This window comes from Oncorhynchus keta, chromosome 2, assembly GCF_023373465.1.
Source record: "Oncorhynchus keta strain PuntledgeMale-10-30-2019 chromosome 2, Oket_V2, whole genome shotgun sequence".
NCBI lineage: Eukaryota > Metazoa > Chordata > Actinopteri > Salmoniformes > Salmonidae > Oncorhynchus > Oncorhynchus keta.
Window position 1 is genome coordinate 48,305,489 of NC_068422.1, and position 19,864 is coordinate 48,325,352.

At 44.6% G+C, this 19,864-nt stretch overlaps 1 protein-coding gene across 4 annotated transcripts in view; it reads right to left on the bottom strand.

The window, feature by feature from the left end:
• The window catches only part of LOC118401536 (DNA nucleotidylexotransferase), a 150,804-nt gene that overhangs the window by 48,538 nt on the left and 82,402 nt on the right, over nt 1-19,864 (bottom strand). For 2 of the 4 annotated variants that reach the window (XM_035799133.1, XM_035799152.2), the window contains exons 8-10: nt 18,306-18,408; nt 5,070-5,324; nt 2,787-2,870 (exon numbers count right to left, since the gene is read on the bottom strand). In XM_035799133.1, coding sequence (XP_035655026.1) covers nt 2,787-2,870; nt 5,070-5,324; nt 18,306-18,408 — 442 coding nt within the window. The remainder of the gene's footprint in view (nt 1-2,786; nt 2,871-5,069; nt 5,325-18,305; nt 18,409-19,864) is intronic. The other 2 variants (XM_035799143.1, XM_035799160.1) reach the window with 2 other exon arrangements.

The window sequence follows — 19,864 nt, forward strand, 5'->3', positions numbered from 1 at the left end:
TTTGAGTGTAAATGCATGTTATCCAATCACCCTGTCCCTGCCAGCACCCAGATGCTTACCTCTGCCCTTGTGTATGAATAAACAATCTCTGAGATGGCCGCATCTGTATAATATGTGTCAAAGCTGCCACCCTGCTCTCTCTATGTCCTGACCCCCATTCCCAAGAGATCGGGTAATGGGGACGTTGTGGTGACAGTGTGTCCCCCTGTCGGTGAGTCAGGTGACATGCCTGGTGCCCTTGTCCTGCTTCACTCACTCCTCAAGATGCCTGTCCCCATGCTCCCCCAGCCCTGTACATGTAAATGAGCCAAGATGCATTGCTGCAGGATGCCATGCTCTTAGCAAGGCTAAGTGTATGCATAACCTCAGCACTGACTGTCATCTGGGACTGGAATAAACATATTTATGTTTTTCATGTGACACATTCTCTTACAGTATGTCATATTTGTTCAGAGTGATTTTAGCGTAAGCTTGAAATTAAGTGATCAAAAAAAAGAGACACTCTTATTTAAAACGTATCTAGCCTCAACAATAAAGGTAAAAAATAAACAATAAATTCACGCCATAGTCTTTAGCATGTAGTGCAATAGTAATTAGTGATAGTAGTAACCCTTAGTGATAAAACACATGAATTACATTATGTATCTAAACATGAATTAAAACCTCTTAGTCCCCTATACAGTATTTTGGACTTTGAGCAGTTCTGGACCAGTTCCGACTGATAATTCTGTTTTACAATGCGCTCTGTAAATGGTGCAACATCAATTGCCTTACAATCTCGAAAAGCACTGGTTGTTCCAATTCATATATGCTATATCAAGCTCAGCTATCAGTTTCAGGGACACAGGAAATTGGCTATTTGCATATGGAGCGACAAGTCATATTTTCTGGCCTGTCCAGACAAAAGAACGATTTCCTGTGCCTGTGAAACTCACAGCTGCGCTTGCAATAGTGCATATTGCACAAGTGATGTTCTCAGATGGATTTATAGCTATCAACAGGATTTAAAAAATAATAATTTCATAAAATTGAATCAAGACCACTTTCTCTTGGTCACAGACAGACGAAATCACTTTGTGCTTGAAGCTGAAGTTGTAACGCAGCCAGTGTGGCTCAGCATAAAGACCACGTAGAACACGTGTCAAACTCATTCCACGGTTGGCCGAGTGTCTGCGGGTTTCCACTCATCCCTTGTAATTGATTGACAAATTAAAGTCACTAATCATTAAAGAACTCCCCTCGCCTGGCTGTCTGGGTCTAAATTTAAAGGAAAAAACAAAAACCCTCAGACACTAGGCCCTCCATGGAATTAGTTTAACAACCCTGTTGTAACTAGACTGCACACATATTAATGGAGTCTCAGCACGTCTCAGAGGACGTTTGGGGAAAAAAGTATCTTTCGTCAGTAATATGAAATGGCACCAATATTGTATGTCACTAAGTATGATCATATTTATTTTACAGATATAAGAAAGGTGACATTTTATAGAAAGATGTTTAGAATTTGATTGTTACTAGGAATTTCAGTCATTTGAAGCCCTTTTGGCACCACTTTTGTTGAACAGGAAAGAAATCAAATATTATTTTTCGTATTTTTATATTTTCATAATACTTCTACTGCGTTTGTGGCGTCAAAGGTGAGAAAATGTCAACAATCTATATTTTAAAAATTGAAGAGTGTTCCAGACTTTTTTAGAACCATGCAGCATTACCAGTTATTGTTATTACTTTTGGATATGTCTATTTATGAATAAATCTACATTTTGCCCTATCATTCAAGAGGTATTAAACCGAGTGTAATTAGCTCTTGCTGTGTGGGCAAGTGAGGATTAATGTCATTTGAATTCTAATGAGATGTAAATTTATATAATAGCCTTTTATCATATCAGTTCTCGATCAATCTGTTGGCTGAAACTGAGATGCAAATGTAATTCATTTGGAAATGTGTAAATGAACCTTGCGCTTCCCAGTACAATTAACTTCACCTTAACAAGCCTCTACCTCATATATTGAAACCAATAGACGGATTTGATTCACTTATAACTTAATGCTGATGTGTCATTATTTCTTCTAATTTTAGTGTGTGTGTGTGTGTGTGTGTGTGTGTGTGTGTGTGTGTGTGTGTGTGTGTGTGTGTGTGTGTGTGTGTACGTGTGTGCGTTTGTGTGTGTGTGTGTGTGTGTGTGTGTGTGTGTGTGTGTGTACATGTATGTGCGTTTGTGTGTGTTTCTTACGTGCGTGTATGCATTTGCCGGTGTGGTGTGTGCGTGCATGGGTAGGTGTTTGTCTGTTTGTTTGTGTGTGCATGCCTTTGTATGTATGTGCGCATGTGTGTGTGGGGTGCCCCTTCATGCCCCTTCACAGCAAGCAGAACTGTCATTAAAAATGTTGCCCTCATGCCAATATCTAGTTTCTGCTCACTCAGAGGAGAATCGCATTGTTATAAAATTACTCAAGATAATGTGTCTGTGTATTCCCAGCACAGGCATTCTAACACCCAAGCCTAATCCTTCCAATAAAGTTTGAGGACAAGGGCTTTGCTGTAATTCACCACCCAGATCCATAAACACACACTCTGGAGGCTAGACTTTGGAGTGTGAGAGAGAGAACCAACACGACAACTAAAACATTTGTACTAGTACAGCACAATACTGTAGGTGACCAAAAGAATTGCCTCCGTGGTAAAGATATATTGAGCATCACCACCATTGGGACAAGACCGGTCTAAAACCAATTGTTGAGCCTTGTATTTATCAATTGCACTGTAATGAGAGAACACACCGTACCTTAGTTTTGTCATACAGGGCATGGTTGTCAAGAAGCATCAGCCTCTCCTTCTGGGCAAATGTCCTCAGATCTCTCCCAAACTGCTGTGGAAGAAGAGAATTGATAATCATATCTCTTGTTATCTATTTATCCCCCTTTCCTACCACCCTCCAGCCACCTTACAACCCTTGTTGTATTCTCCAACAGTAACCCTGCAGCAGAAAAAAATGCATAGACCAGCATAGGTTGGTAACCAGCCCATGTTGTGTTTTCGCTGGTGACCAGATTTCTATGTTAATTCGCAGGTGACCAGCCTTCGTTTCCTTTTCCCTGGTGACCAGCCTTCATTGTATTTACGCTGGTGACCAGCCTTTATTTTGTTATCGCCGTTGACCAGCCTTCACTGTATTTTTACTGGTAACCAGCCTTCGCTTGTCACCAGCAAAAACAGTAAAAACAGCATCAAGTCATTGCAAGGGATGTCTAATTCCTACTGGAATCCAGCCTGAGTGGGGATATCCAACCATTTGTATATTACAGTGAAAGAATACTAAAGATTACCCGGAAAACACCAGTCTCAATGTCAACAGTGAAGAGGCGACTCCGGGATGCTGGCCTTCTAGACTTATAGGCGGAGTTGCAAAGAAAAAGCCATATCTAAGACTGGTCAATAAAAATATAATATTAAGATGGGCAAAAGAACACAGGCACTGGACAGAGGAACTCTGTCTAGAAGGCCAGCATCCCGGAGTCGCCTCTTCACTGTTGACGTTGAGACTGGTTGTTTTGCGAGTACTTTTCAATTAAGCTGCCAGTTGAGGACTTGTGAGGCATTTGTTTCTCAAACTAGACACTCTAATGTACTTGTCCTCCTGCTCAGTTGTGCACCGGGGCCTCCCACTTCTCATTCTATTCTGGTTATGGACAGTATGCGCTGTTCTGTGAAGGGAGTAGTACACAGCGTTGTCTGAGATCTTCAATTTCTTGGCAATTTCTCGCATGGAATAACCTACATTTCTCAGAACAAGAATAGACTGACGAGTTTCAGAAGAAAGTTCTTTGTTTCTGGCCATTTTGAGCCTGTAATCGAACCCACAAATGCTGATGCTCCAGATACTCAACTAGTCTAAAGAAGGACAGTTTTATTGCTTCTTTAATCAGGACAACAGTTTTCAGCTGTGCTAATATAATTGCAAAAGCGTTTTCCAATTATCAATTAGCCTTTTAAAATGATAATCTTGGATTAGCTAACACAACATGCCATTGGAACACATAAGTGATGGTTGCTGATAATGGGCTTCTATACGTCTATGTAGATATTCCATAAGAAATCTGCCGTTTCCAGCTACAATAGTCATTTACAACATTAGCAATGTCTACACTGTGTTTCTGATCAATTTGATGTTATTTTAATGGACAAAAAATGTCATTTTCTTTCAAAAACAAACACATTTCTAAGTGACCCCAAACTTTTGAAAGGTAGTTTACTTTCTAAACTAATCCAATCTGTTAGTTGGAATTATTGCACCCATTACTGAAATTGTTGTTCCAGTTTAGATGGTTTAGCTAGTCTCCTTTATTCATTTCTCTAAACCTGGCAGTCATTCTTTATACAGATTGTAGGAATCCACTCTGGCTGGATTCTAACAAGGAATTAAACATTACTTTGCAAGCATGATGTTACTTGATGCTGGTTTTGTTTTAGTTTATGGTGGTCATCAGTGTCCAAAACACAGCGAAAGTTGATTATCAGCGAAAACACATAAAATAAAATACCATTTTTTAACAGATGTTATTGCCGGTGTAGTGAAAAGTCAGTCACCAGCGAAAACACAATGAAGTAAGCATAACCAGCTAGACCATGCTGGTCAGACCAGCTTGGCCAACTAGATTGGTCATGCTGGTCAGCTAGAAGAACCAGCTAGGCCATGCTGGTCAGACCAGGGTCCAAAACACAGCATAGACCAGTATGGACCAGCATAGACCAGCTTGAAATTTATGCTGGTCTATGCTGTTTTTATCAGCAGGGAATACATCTGCCATATCATATGTGTTCCGTTAGTAACTTTCTTGTTAGTGTTTAGCTATTCATTTCTCATCATCAATGTTTTATTTTTGGTTATTGACTGCTCTGTCAAACACTATCATCATGTGAATTGGATCATTTGTTTTTTTGCAAATGAAACGTTTCCTAATTCAAACTCAGCTGTCTTTAGATCAAAATTGATTAACAATTTTAGTCAATGTATCTTTGCGTGTTTTGGCATCCACATTTATTTCACAATAATTTGATCCAAGCCTACCCTGGAGCCGGTCCAGCCTAGGAGGGCAAAGGCGTAGCGGTCAACAGGTGGAGCCACCAGGTCCACCCGTACGGCCCTCCAGCCCCTGCTGTCCCCTGGGTCCCTCTGCAGCCCCCTCTCCCCCTCCACCTGGCCCTGTTCCAGCCTCAGGATCAGGAAGCACTTCTGGAAGCAGTCCATGTCCTCAAACCTGCAACTAGGCAGCTTGCTCACATCAAAGGTGGAGCCCTGGTACTCGCAGTACAGCAGAATGCCCTTGTGAGATGAGAATATTAATCAGCGTGGACATCGTCACTGTCGCCACTAATAAAAACAGATATCGACATTATAAATATAATGTAGATATTGACTTTGTCATGGGATTGGTTTATGCTACTACCGTACTTCAGTGCCTGATGTATGTTATTATGAAAATGTAGTTGCGTTTTTGCACATGCTGTCATCTAGAGCCTGCAATGGGTTTGAAGGATTTATATACACACTCGCAGTAGAAGCATATAAAAACAGTGTGTCTGCCACTTAGTGTAATATGCCAACTGTGAGATTGCAACTAAATTACAACCTTCAAGACGCATAACAAAGTGGGGCCATTCGGACCCAATGGCACACAATTCCACTCCATGGAAAATCACTCCCAAGTAAGATATTACTTTTTAGCAGAGAGAGTGAGAGAGACAGAAAGAAAGAGAGAGAAAGAAAGGAGATGGTTGGGGAGAGATATAGGGAGAGAATCAGTGAGGATACGGCTAGATAAGACAAAGGGAAAGAGGGAGAGGAGTAGATGACTTGTGGGGTGGATAGTGGAGAGTAGGCAGTAGCAGGAAGAAGAAGAGGTTTGATTTCCTCTGGGCTTTGGCCCGGCTGATTATGCAGCTCCCTCAGTCCAGGAGCGCTAAAGGTGATTAACATTACAAATTGTCAATTTAATTCCAGCACCCACAGTAATTGTTGGGATACTGTGTTCCTCTAACTGACCATTAATCTGCCAGACTCTCTTCAAAGAGCAATAATTGCAGGAGGAAGTGCAGCTGTAACTGCTCCCCCTGTCGAACCAAGACACTGAGGTCAATCAAGAGACATTAAACCCTACTGAGCCAGTACTGCCTGGTCTTGTTTGACCGCGTTTCTCCGCTTCATTAGAAGAGACAGCGTTTCCCAGAGGGCATCGGGAGAGGAGGGGATGATTGAGTCATTAACTGATGACATCAGAGAGACTGAGTGAGAGACACGTGTGGACTGCACTCAGAGAAGTTGTCCTCATCCCTCTTCCCTCATCCCTTACACCTCAGCTCCTCTAATTAGCTTCAGGCGCCAATCAGCTTGTCCTCAGAACTGTGAGAGAAACCCCTGATGTCACCCCTGTTGAACCACAGAAACACTCTCTATCGGCAATTACTGTACAGGTAACATTTCACTTCCCACAAGGATATGAGCAGATTAGAAAGTCTCCAACTCCCTCACATACTGGACACATCATCCTTCATTCTACATACATTCTCATTAACTACATTTCAAAATACTGTAGATTATAAAGCCAAATAAACTGAAATTACTGAAATACTAAAGCAATCTTCCGTCCAAAATGTATAGCCTTAAGCGTGAATCATAGTCCTGAGACGCTGAGAGATGATAGTCCGATGTCCCGTTGTGACATAGCTAAGCGTCTCTGAGACCACAATCTGCAGCCCAAATGTGCACCTCCCCACAGAAACCCTCACTAACCTTTACAGGTGCACAATCGAGAGCATTTTGTCGGGCTGTATCACCGCCTGGTACGGTAACTGCACCGCTCACAACCGCAGGGCTCTCGAGAGGGTGGTGTGGTCTGCACAACGCATCACCGGGGACAATCTACCTACTTCAAGGACACTTACAAAACCGGATGTCACAGGCAAAAGGCAAAAAAGGCAAAAAAGATCATCAAGGACAATAACCACCCGAGCCACTGCCTGTTCACCCCGCTTCCATCCAGAAGGCGAGGTCAGTACAGGTGCATCAAAGCTGGGACAGAGAGATTGAAAAACAGCTTCTATTTCCAGACCATCAGATTGTTAAACAGCCATCACTAAGAGACACTGTGAGGCCTGCCAGGCGATGATTGACACCAGTTCCACGATATCCCTTGTTTGGCCTGGTGTTCTTCCAGACACAGTGGGTCCTTCCCCTCTGGGTTGGACCCCTACCTTGGTTTATCTTCACACTGTGACAGGGGATCTCGTGGAAATGAAGCGCTGGCGGTCCTTATCTGTGAGAGTCAGCAATGTCTTGCTGGAGCACAAGTTCTGGTTGGGCGATATCCAAGATGACTGCATCCTAGGGTTGGATTCACTCAGTCAAGTACCTAGATGTTGGAATGTGGAACCTCCAGATGAAGGACTCCATGATGGGACTTCGGAGCAGTGGAAGAAGACACCGGCAGTCGCAGCTGACTCGTCAGGAATTGGTGACAGCCAGCCCCACAAAGATCCTTCCCCCAGATGAGAAGGAGCAACTAAAGACCCCCAAGGAGGTGAGTTCCCAAAGTAGACTGCCTATTTCTCAGGACCAGATGCTAGAATATGCATATAATTGACAGCTTAGGATAGAAAACACTCTAAAGTTTCCAAAACTGTAAAAATATTGTCTGTGAGTATAACAGAACTGATATTGCAGGCGAAATCCTGAGAAAAAAATCACTTCAGGAAGTGACCCTTATTTTGAAAGCCCTGTCTTTCTATGCATCCCTATTGCCCATTGAAAGGGATATCAACCATATTCCCTTTTCTATGTCTTCCCTAAGGTGTCTACAGCCTTTAGACGTAGTTCCACCCCTTTATATTGAAGAATGAATTTTTACTCCCGGTCCTAGTGAAAAGCCAACTGCCCCGGTTGATATATTATCTAATAGATATTTGAAAAACACCTTGAGGATTGATTATAAAAAAACGTTTGCCATGTTTGTCGATATTATGGATATAATTTTGAATTTTTTTCGCCGATGTCGAGACCGCTATTTCCGGTGGATTTCTGAACATAACGTGACAAACAAACAGAGGTATTTTGGCTATAAAAATAATCTTTATGGAACAAAAGGAACATTTGCTGTCTAACTGGGAGTCTCGTCAGTGAAAACATCCGAAGATCATCAAAGGTAAACGGTTAATTTGATTGCTTTTCTGATTTTCGTGACCAAGCTTCCTGCTGCTCACTGGACAACATGCTATGCTAGGCTATCGATAAACTTACACAAACGCTTGTCTTGCTATCGCTGTAAAGCATCATTTCAAAATCTGAGATGACAGGGTGATTAACAAAAGGCTCAGCTGTGTTTCGCTATATTTCACTTGTGACTTCATGAATATTAATATTTTCTGGTGAGATTATTTGATCGTTGCGCTATGCTAATTAGTGTAGTTGCTGACAATTCTCTGGCATGGGTAGTTCCAAGAAGTTACGCTGTGCGGAAACAAGTGTAGAGGTGTTCGGAAGGGCTAGAGCCTGAGCAGCGGGATGTGTTGGAAGCACTGTTTGCAGAGTTTGTGGATGTCTTTGCCGTATGAGATGAAGACTGCCAGAGAACCAGTCTGGTCCAGCACTCCATCGCTTGCCACTGGCAAAGAGAGAAAGAGCAGAAGATCCGGAAGATGGCAAAGACAGGGTTCATCAAGCCACCCAACAGCCCTTGGGAGGCCCACCGTAGTCCTTGTCAAGAAGAAGGACTGCTCATAGTGCTTCTGTATAGACTACAGGCAGCTGAACTATGTGACCAGGAAGATTTCCTATCTCACCAGCCATGTGAAGAGGATGACTGCAAGCACTGCCCACATTGGTGGCAATTCAGATGGGAGACAGGAGCTCAGCACCCTTGGAGAGCTAGAATAACCAGGACCTGAAGAGGGAGTAGGAAGGTGACCGGGTGTTGGCGACTATCCGGGGTTGGTTGGAAACCGGTCAGTGGCCTGCCTTGAACAGTGTGCCCTGAAGCCAAGGCCTACTACTCCCAGTGTGACAACCTTGCCATTCACAATGGGGTGATGTTTAAAAAATGGAGGGAACCAACATACAACTTGGTGGTGTGGTAGCGGCTGGTGCATTGTTCCATGTGAGCCCATGCCTTCAGGGCTGTCCATGGGTCGGTGGGGTCAGAACACTTCTGGTACACAAAGACCCTCCAACAACTCTGAAGGAAACTCTACTGGCTGGCTGCCGCCAAGGCACATAACAGTATGTGCGTGCGTGCCTGTGACGCCTGCACTGCCCATAAAGGACCAACCAGACGCTCCCATGCCCCGTTGCAGTAATATCAGGTGGGGGCCCCTGTGGACATCCTGGGTCCTTTCCCCATGACAGAGGAAGGCAATCGATACCTACTTGTGGCCATGGACTATTTTACCAAGTGGCCAGAGAACTACGCACTCCAATGGACTTGTCCTTGTTCCTGGAGCCTCAGGCTTGGAGTACCTCCACCATCTTCATCAGCACCTGGACACAGCCCATGACTTTGCACGGCATCGCTTGATGGAAGCAGGGGTAAAGCAGAAGTGGGCATACAACACCTGCTGTTGAGGTCAGCCTTTACAGATTGGCCAAAAAGTGTGGCACCGGCACAAGCGTGGTCTGATCCTAAAACAAATGAGTCACTGGGAAGGCCCATGCAGGGTTCTGGAATGACTTGACATGGTGTACTGCATCCAGCTTCAGACTAGTGGATGAGTTGTGGTCCCCCATCAAGATCGGCTGGCACCTTACCAACCTCATACACCTCGTTTGAACTCTTATTCACTACAGAAGTGATACCTCCTAGCCGTTGAGTTAGCAACAGCAGTTGCAAACGTGGTCTAGGAAAGAATAGAGTAACCCGTCTACCACACAACGACGTTACTACAACGTATCCAATTGACCACCAGAGACATTCTTCAAAGGACAAAGGACTCGGTTTGGCAACATGGCCTTCCATCTACCACCAACCTGCCAAAGTGCAGCTCAGAGTAAATATTTATTGCATTTTCCTTTTCCAAATGGGCGGTAATTTAGAATGCATAAGATACTGTATTTACAATAGCACAGCTTCTCCCTTTGTCCCTCAGTCTTCCCACTCTTTCACTAAAACCCAGCCCCTTTTCTTTTGTGTAACCAGTTTTCATATCTGTTCCGCCCGCAAGGGACGTTTTCCTTTATGACGTAATTTGTAATCAAGATATAATTAATTCTGTGTCTATGTAAATCTGCGTGATTAGTTAGTATTTAGGAAATAAATAATTAAACCCAATTTTGTATTGCTGATTCAACTTGTTAGCCAGGGTTCGTGAAGATAACCAAGAATGTACAACTTTCAGATGAGACTGAATTAAAGTAACGATTAATATTGACTGCTATTGATGTAAAATATTACTAGGTCCTTAAGAGTTTATTCGGAAGATAACAGCTCTATAAATATTATTTTGTGGTGCCCCGACTCTCTACTTAATTACATTTAAATGATAAGCTCAATCAGGTAATATTAATTATGGAGAAAGGATTTTATAGAATAACATGTCATATCACTTAATCATTCACAGTTTTACAGACCATAAGTCTCTAAACATGAGTGCCCTTCCTTTGATGAAGCCTACGGCCCCACGCACACAAACCCACCATAAAAAAGCGACGCCTTAAAGTTTCTGTCTAGGATGGCTGTTTAGCGCAACAATCAATGTAATCTTCTAAAATGCAGCAGGTGATGTCAGAGAGCATCCCATCGTAAGCTTATCTCACCAGAACTATTTACAGAGGGAATTACTGAGGCGGAGATGTTGCAGGGAGTTAATCTTTGAAGTTAAGCTTTGCCTTTAAGACAAAAAACACAAATGCAAGTGATGGAATTCTGTGGCTTGCCAAATTGATAAAATTCTTATTTCATTATTTCTTTTGTTTCGTTCTTTTCAAGTGTGTGACAAACAACTGACAAGCAGGCTGCCACCATGGCCACCTGCCCCAGAGGACAAGCAGGTTGCCCCCATGGCCACCTGCCCCAGAGGACAAGCAGGCTGCCTCCATGGCCACCTGCCCCAGACGACAAGCAGGCTGCCTCCATGGCCACCTGCCCCAGAGGACAAGCAGGCTGCCTCCATGGCTACCTGCCCCAGAGGACAAGCAGGCTGCCTCCATGGCCACCTGCCCCAGACGACAAGCAGGCTGCCTCCATGGCCACCTGCCCCAGAGGACAAGCAGGCTGCCTCCATGGCCACCTGCCCCAGAGGACAAGCAAGCTGCCTCCATGGCCACCTGCCCCAGAGGACAAGCAGGCTGCCTCCTCCATGGCCACCTGCCCCAGAGGACAAGCAGGCTGCCTCCATGGCCACCTGCCCCAGAGGACAAGCAAGCTGCCTCCATGGCCACCTGCCCCAGAGGACAAGCAAGCTGCCTCCATGGCCACCTGCTCCAGAGGACAAGCAAGCTGCCTCCATGGCCACCTGCCCCAGAGGACAAGCAAGCTGCCTCCATGGCCACCTGCCCCAGAGGACAAAGGGAGCGGCGGTCAAAGTGGTGACAGGGACACGGGCCGCTGTGATCTAATGTCAAATTTTCTCTGAATCAGAGCACAAACCCTCCCTTCATGTCCCAGATTAGTGTGTGTTAGCAGGCTATGTTTGAACTGTGTTTTCCTTTGATTCAAAGCTTTGCCGGAACAGTCCGGTCTGATTACTGAAATTAAAGTGGAGCATTTTGAAACTTCTGTCTGTGTGTTTGTGTGTACTGTGTAGACATGTTTAACTCTACTTGTGGGGACCAGCAGTCCAATAATAGTAAACAAACACAGATTTGACCAACTGGGGACATTTTGTTAGTCCTTCAAGGTCAAATGCTATTTCTAAGGGGTTTAAGGGTAAGGTTAGGGTTTTAGGGTTAGAATTAGATTTAGGGTTAGGTGCTAGGGTTAGGTTTAGGGTTAAGGTTAGGTTTTTGGGTTCAGGTTAAGGTTAGGGGCTAGGGAAAATAGGATTGTGTCCCCACAAGGTCAGTTATTCAAGACTGTGTGTGTGTGTGTGTGTGTGTGTGTGTGTGTGTGTGTGTGTGTGTGTGTGTGTGTGTGTGTGTGTGTGTGTGTGTGTGTGTGTGTGTGTTCATCCAATGTCAGTGAAAGAACAAAAATCAGCTGTAGTTTTCTTTTAGACAACGCAGCCACCAAAGCAAATGGAGACAATTGTGATAACTGCAGGCAATAGAGATATGGAGTGTCTTGCTGTTTTTATTACGTCATGTTTTGCAGTCAAACTGGGCAAAAGTGAAACCGAATTGTACATTTAGGCAAAATTCTGACTGGTTGGTAGCCCAGAATTCTTTCGGTGTTATTACATACAACCGGAAATAACTTTTGAATATCACAGTCGCGGTAATTCAACAGCATTACGACCAGGAATACGACTTTCCCAAATTGGATCCTTTGTTTGGCAATTGAACTGATTCCAGAGGCTGATCCAAAATACCGCCGGCGGAGAAGAGATATTCGGAGTGGACTCCTAGTCCGACTCTGGAGGCGCGCACACCACCCACCACATCCTAGTATATTACTCACTAATGTTCAGTCTCTGGATAAGTTGACGAGTTCAAGGGTAGGATCTCCTTCCAGAGAGACATCCGGGATTGTAACATACTCTGTTTCAGGGAAACATGGCTCTCTCGGGATATACTGTCTGAGTCCATACAGCAAACTGGGTTCTCAGTTCATCGCACAGACAGGAATAGAAATCGGTTTCATGATTAACTACTCATGGTGTGATTGTGATAAGATACAGAATCTCACGTCCTTTTGTTCACCCGACTTAGAATACCTCACAATCAAATGCAGACCGCATTACCTCCAAAGAGAACTATCTTCTGTTATAGTCACAGCTGTGTATATTCCCCATCAAGCCTTTACCACGACGTCCCTCAAAGAACTACACTAGACCCTATGCAAACTGGAAACCACATATCCTGAGCCTGCAGGCGGGGACTGTAGGCGGGGAACTTAACAAAGATAATCGGTGGAAAACGCTACCGAAGTTCTACCAACACATTGACTGTAGCACGCACTCTGAAAAAACATTGGACCACTGCTACTCAACTTTTCAAAATGCCTACAAGGCCCTCCACCACCCTCCCTTCGACAAATATGATCTTGCTTCTCCCTTCCTACAGGCAGAAACTCAAACTGGAAGTACCTGTGTTAAGGCCTATTCAACGCTGGTCTGACCAATCGGAATCCATGCTTCAAGATTGTTTTGATCACACGGACTGGGATATGTTCCGTTTAGTCACTGACAATAATATAGACGAATACACGAATATGGTGACTGACTTTATCAGGAATTGTACAGAAGATGTTGTACCCACTATGACTATTAAAACATACCCAAACCAGAAACCGTGGATAGATGGCAGCATTCGCACAAAACTGAAAGCATGAACGACCACATTTAACCATGGCAAGGTGACTGGGAACATGGCCAAATACAAACAGGGTAGTTATCCCTCAAACGTCAGTACAGAGACAAAGTGGAGTCGCAATTCAACGGCTCAGACACAAGACATATGTGGCAGGGTCTACATACAATCATGGACTACAAAGGGAAAACCAGCCACATCGCGGACACCGACATCACACTAAACACCCTTTTCACCCGCTTTAAGGATAACACAGTGCCACCGACGCAGCCAGCTATCAAGGACTGTGGGCTCTCATTCTCCATGGCCGACGTGAGTAACACATTTATGCGTGTGAACCCTCGCAAGGCTGTTGGCCCAGAAGGCATCCCTAGCCGTGTCCTCAGAAATGGCTGAAATGTTTACATACATATTCAATCTTTTCCTCTCCCAGTTTGCTGTCCCCACATGCTTCAAGATGTCCACCATTGTTCCTGTACCCAAGAAAACAAAGGTAACTGAACTGAATGACTATCGCCCCATAGCACATATTTCTGTCATCATTTTTCCATCTACGTAACATTGCAAAAATCAGAAACGTTCTGTCCAAATATTGTGCAGAAAACTTAATCCATGCTTTTGTCACTTCTCGGTTAGACTACTGCAATGCACTACTTTCCGGCTACCCGGATAAAGCACTAAATAAACTTCAGTTCTTGCTAAACAAGGCTGCTAGAATCTTGACTGGAACCCAAAAAATGTGATCATATTACTCCAGTGCTAGCCTCTCTACACTGGCTTCCTGTTAAGGCAAGTGCTGATTTCAAGGTTTTACTGCTAACCTACAAAGCATTACATGGGCTTGCTCCTACCTATCTTTCCGATTAGGTTCTGCCGTACATACCTACACGTACGCTACGGTCACAAGACGCAGACCTCCTGACTGTCCCTAGAATTTCTAAGCAAACAGCTGAAGGCAGGGCTTTCTCCTATAGAGCTCCATTTTAATGGAATGGTCTGCCTACCCATGTGAGAGACGCAGACTCGGTCTCAACATTTAAGTCTTTATTGAAGATTAATCTCTTCAGTAGGTCCTGTGATTGAGTGTAGTCTGGCCCAGGAGTGTGAAGGTGAACGGAAAGGCAATGGAGCAACGAACCACCCTTGCTGTGTCTGCCTGGCCGGTTCCCCTCTCTCCACTGGGATTCTCTGCCTCTAACCATATTTCAGGGGCTGAGTCACTGGCTTACTGGTGCTCTTCCATGCCGTCCCTAGGAGGAGAGCGTCACTTGAGTGGGTTGAGTCACTGATGTGATCTTCCTGTCTGGGTTGGCGCCCCCCCCTTGGCTTGTGCCATGGCGGAGATCTTTGTGGGCTATACTCGGCCTTGTCTTAGGATGGTAAGCTGGTGCTTGAAGATATCCGTCTAGTAGTGTGGAGGCTGTGTGGGTGGCAAAGTGGGTGGGGTTATATCCTTCCTTTTTGTCCCTGTTCAGGGATATCATCCTACGGGGCCACAGTCACAGTCTCCCGACCCCTCCTGTCTCAGCCTCCAGTATTTATGCTGCAGTAGTGTATGTGTCGGGGGGCTCGGGTCAGTCTGTTATATATGATGTATTTATCCTGTCTTATCCGGTGTCCTGTGTGAATTTAAGAATGCTCTCTAATTCTCTCTTTCTTTCTTTCTTTCTCTCTCTCTCTCAGAGGACCTGAGCCCTAGGACCATGCCTCAGGACGACCTGGCCTGATGCCTCCTTGCTGTCCCCAGTCCACCTGGCCGTGCTGCTGCTCCAGTTTCAACTGTTCTGCCTGCGGCTATGGAACCCTGACCTGTTCACCGGACGTGCTACCTGTCCCAGACCTGCTGTTTTCAACTCTCTAGAGACAGCAGGAGCGGTAGAGATACTCTGAATGATCAACTATGAAAAGCCAACTGACATTTACTCCTGAGGTGCTGACCAGTTGCACCCTCGACAACCACTGTGATTATTATTATTTGACCCTGCTGGTCATCTATGAACATTTAAACATCTTGGCCATGTTCTGTTATAATCTCCACCCGGCACAGTCAGAAGAGAACTGGCCACTCCTCATAGCCTGGTTCCTCTCTAGGTTTGTTCCTAGGTTCTAGCCTTTCTAGGGAGTTTTTCCTAGCCACCGTTCTTCTGCACCTGCATTGCTTGCTGTTTGGGGTTTTAGGCTGGGTTTCTGTACAGCACTTTGAGATATCAGCTGATGTAAAAAGGGCTTTATAAATACATTTGATTTAATTTGATTCAGGAAACAGCAGAGGGAGCACCCCCCTATCCACATTGACGAGACTGCAGTGGAGCAGGTGGAAAGCTTCAGGTTCCTCAGTGAACACATCACTGACAAACTGAAATGGTCCACCCACACTGAAGAAGGCGCAACAGCGCAACAGCGCCAGGGTGCTTTTAGTGTGTTTTGAGTGTGACTTGATTAAACCAAATAATTGTCCTTGACTTTTAAATAACCCCAGTATTACTGTCTCTCAAAAATGTCTCTACACACGTCTTAACTGCACAGTCTACAGTTTATGGGACTCAAATCTCATAACATATCTAATTCATGTGCCCTCTGGCTACTGTTGTTGCTTTGGAAGTACTATGGCCAACATATCCATAATCATATAATATCATTACATCAGTACTTGATCTACATAGCGCACTGCAATGGAAATGAATCTACCACTACCACCCGGACAGTTAGAGCAGATGATTGGTGAATGGTGGATGAGGCATCGCCCTCTCACGTTCTCCGTTGCTATTACCAGGGCAAATAGCTGCATCTCATCCGTCTACCATCGAAATGTCTGGCTGACCTTTGCTTGTGCCCCCAAGTTATGCTTTCATATCCATCAGAAGAAATGATGAAGCCCATTTTCACAAGGACATTTCCAGATAGATAGATTTTTACCTCCCCCCAGGGTTAAAGGGGGAAAAAACAGCCATGATATTCAGCATAGGCAAAGAGTTGACGACATGTGGCCCCCAGGTGACCAGATTGAAGATGACAAGGTTACACGACTTAGAGTCAACCTCTGCTACCTCCACTTTATCACGGTCTCCCGTGCTCCCTTTCCTATGGACATATTCCTCCCCCATGCCAGGGACACTATCTAGGGAAGTTTCTTCCTTCCCATCCCCCCCTCCTCTCACCAAAGGGTGGGAGGAACCAGCAATAACCAGTGTGTGTGTGTGTGTGTGTGTGTGTGTGTGTGTGTGTGTGTGTGTGTGTGTGTGTGTGTGTGTGTGTGTGTGTTAGCATAGGAGGTTTTATCAAAAGAATGCCCATTAAAGCAAGTTAAGGCTGGGGGTAGAGGGTGGGGGTGGAAGGAAAGGGGAACGATTTTTAAAGCCAGGCAGAAATGACAAAAACAGGCCTGCAGCTACAGTAGACACCACAGCCCTGCTCTTCATCAAACAATGTTCTCTTTTCAGCCCCTCCAACATGAAATCCATCAACTGTCTCAGAGGAGAGGCGTATGGTGCTACCAAAGAACACGTCCCCCCGCACCCCATCTCTTTCTACCTCGTTCTCTCTCTGACTCTCTCAAAGCCAGGTTAACTGTATAAACCACATTTAAATAATCATTTCCTGGGCCGAGGCCCTCGATATTGGTGTGACCATCTTATTACTGCCTCCTTATGTGCCAACTCATATGCACTTGGCACTGTAATCATCCTCTCCTACAATCACTTTATCCCTCTCCACACTGTAGGGCACTAACCCAATTCCCCTCAGCCCTCTCCTCCTTTTCTCTGTTCATATTACTCTCTCAACTCTACAAACATTTCTTTGTTTTTTCTCTACTGCATTCTGAGAACATTCTTTCTCAATTTTTTTCTCAACGCATTTCTTTCTGAGGGGTGGATCTCACAGCCTCAAACATGTAGATCCCCTGAACACAGCTCACTTTCCAGCCCACTTTCCAGCTCACACGCTCAAACACCTAGATCCCCTGAACGCAGCTCACTGTCCAGATCCCAATCACCTGAATTCTAATTACCTGTTCACACACCTGTAAGTCATTATCACACTTTTTAGTTCAGTTCTTTGCACCCCATCCCTGTGAGGTATTGTTTGTTTTGTGACACATGTCTTTTGGAGCGCTGGGTTTCCCGTGATTTACTCCTCCCGTGTATGATAGTTTTTTCCTGCCTCACTAATGACGGCTTTTGCATATTCCCTGCCTGTATTTTATCGGATTTCCTGTTATCTACCTATTGCCCGATCTTGCCTTTACCTGCCTGTACTGTTGTCCCTTTTGAACACCTGTGTATGACTTTCTGCCTGGCCCTGGACCCAGCTACCTGCCTCCTCCTGTGGTCCTTTGCAATAAACACTTGCTGCGCCCTGCGCTTGAAACCAGCTCTCTGTCTCCCCTCATGTTCATTACAGTTAGGCACATCGTACTCAGTCTTTGCGGTAGTGTATGTGCACTAGGACAGATGTGGGAGGAGTCACAAGATCCATACCTTGAGGAGACAAACTAGTTGTTCGTTGTCAGCACTGACTAAGCTGCTAATCAAGGGTTTTACTCTCTTTTCAACTTTTTGTTGAAAGAATGCAATTAAGTAGAATTTACCTTTATAATCAAACAAACCTTCACCGAAACTGCACCCTCCAATCTTTACTGAAGTGATACTCCACTTGATGTTGCCACAATCCAAACATCACTTAGTGCTGTGCTTTTCTACTATTAATCTTGGTAAAGGGTAACTAAATCACCCTGGAACCTTCTGATGGGACTGATATGTTTTTTTACTGTATATCCTGTATAACTGCTATACTGTTCAATCATAGACATTGAGCTTTGTCTACTGTATATGCAATAATACATTAATTTACCTGGTCCTTCAGTCTGTCAATCACATGAAGCAGTAGCCCCTCTTCTTTCCCCATCTCAGGCATAGTCAAGAGGAAGTCCACATCATGCCCATACTCTTTCCCCCTGGGGACAGAAAGTGACTTAAGACCATTGTCACCAGTCAAAGCAAGCAATACATAATTAAATGAGAAGATCTTTAGTCACACTGGATAACTGTTACACAGTAAGATGGCCTGTGGCCTGGCCATTGGGGGAAAGGAGTATATTACTGGATTTGACTTTTTCTGTTATTCAAACAAGCAATTTGTCCTGCGTCATTAAGTTCAAAAGCTCATGTTTGTTGTCTCAGCTGTCAGCAGAGCCTTCCCTTTTATGAGAATCATAACTTTCTACTTGGATTACTGTAATAAAGAACACTCGTACTGAGCATGGCTGCTCACACAATATGTAGTCTCTCAACGTCAGCAGAAATGTGAGCAGTGAACAGATAGACAGATGAGTAGAGGGAAAGTGTACTGATTCCTAATAGAACAACCTCAAAAACCTGTTTCTAGACCTAAAGGCCCGAAGACCTTATTTACTCAAACTATCAAATAAGAGATCTGGAGGTCTCTATTCTTCTGCTATGAATCTAATTGGAACCAGCTGCCCTGAGAGGATGATCAAAAAAGTGTATTAAATCATGGAAACCCACCAGCTCTACTAGTCTCTGGCTCAGATGGAATCAACAGTGAGTTGCACAAAGAGTACATTGATACAAAGAACCTAAGCACTGCCTGTGACTGTTGGGAGTTGGCCCTCAAAGGCCTATAGCGAAGTTATGCCTGATTGTCATCCTGCAGGTAGTTTATAGAGGAGCAGCATGCCCCCTCAGAACCTGGGCCTGGGTGGCTCTAGGTAACCCTGTTGGTGTCATCCGAGGGCACTGAGGCAAACCACACGTTTCTTTCAGTTCCTGATCGCCCCTCTTTGATCGACAGGCACCCACAGTCATACAGTCATACAGTCATAAGCGCCAATCTTACGGTTAACACGTCAAAACAGCAACAAATCGGGCCGGTGTCTTAAAGCGGCGTTTGATCTCGTCCACATCGCCGCCATCGGAATGATGGGAGTAACAGAGCAGCAGGGCGTCAAAGAAAGAAAAAGGAGAGGACAAACAGACTGTCTGAGGGGAAGAGGTCTGCAGCAAAAGGTCATTGTGTCTAATTCAGTGGGCAAGGAATGAGACAACAGCTGCTTCGAGCTCAACAAGGCATGCTAATGCCTCTCCAGCTCAGTTGTAGCACAGCAGGGAGGTCTACCTCGCAGACATAGACAGTACCTGGCTCACATGTTTAGTCTGACTGAAGATAAGGTCATAGCTTTATTGTGATAGATCCGGGGCATTTTACGCTTTGAAAGTACTATGGCCAGTCTGATGCACAATTACACAATCACGGACAATCTGTTGCTCAGGTTGATTGAAAAGCACTTCCATCTAACCATTAAGCAAAATTTTGATTTAGAACTAAGACATCATGTGCCAACTTGTAAAGTTGGAGTAATTTGAAGTGAATTACTAAGGACTGAGGACGAT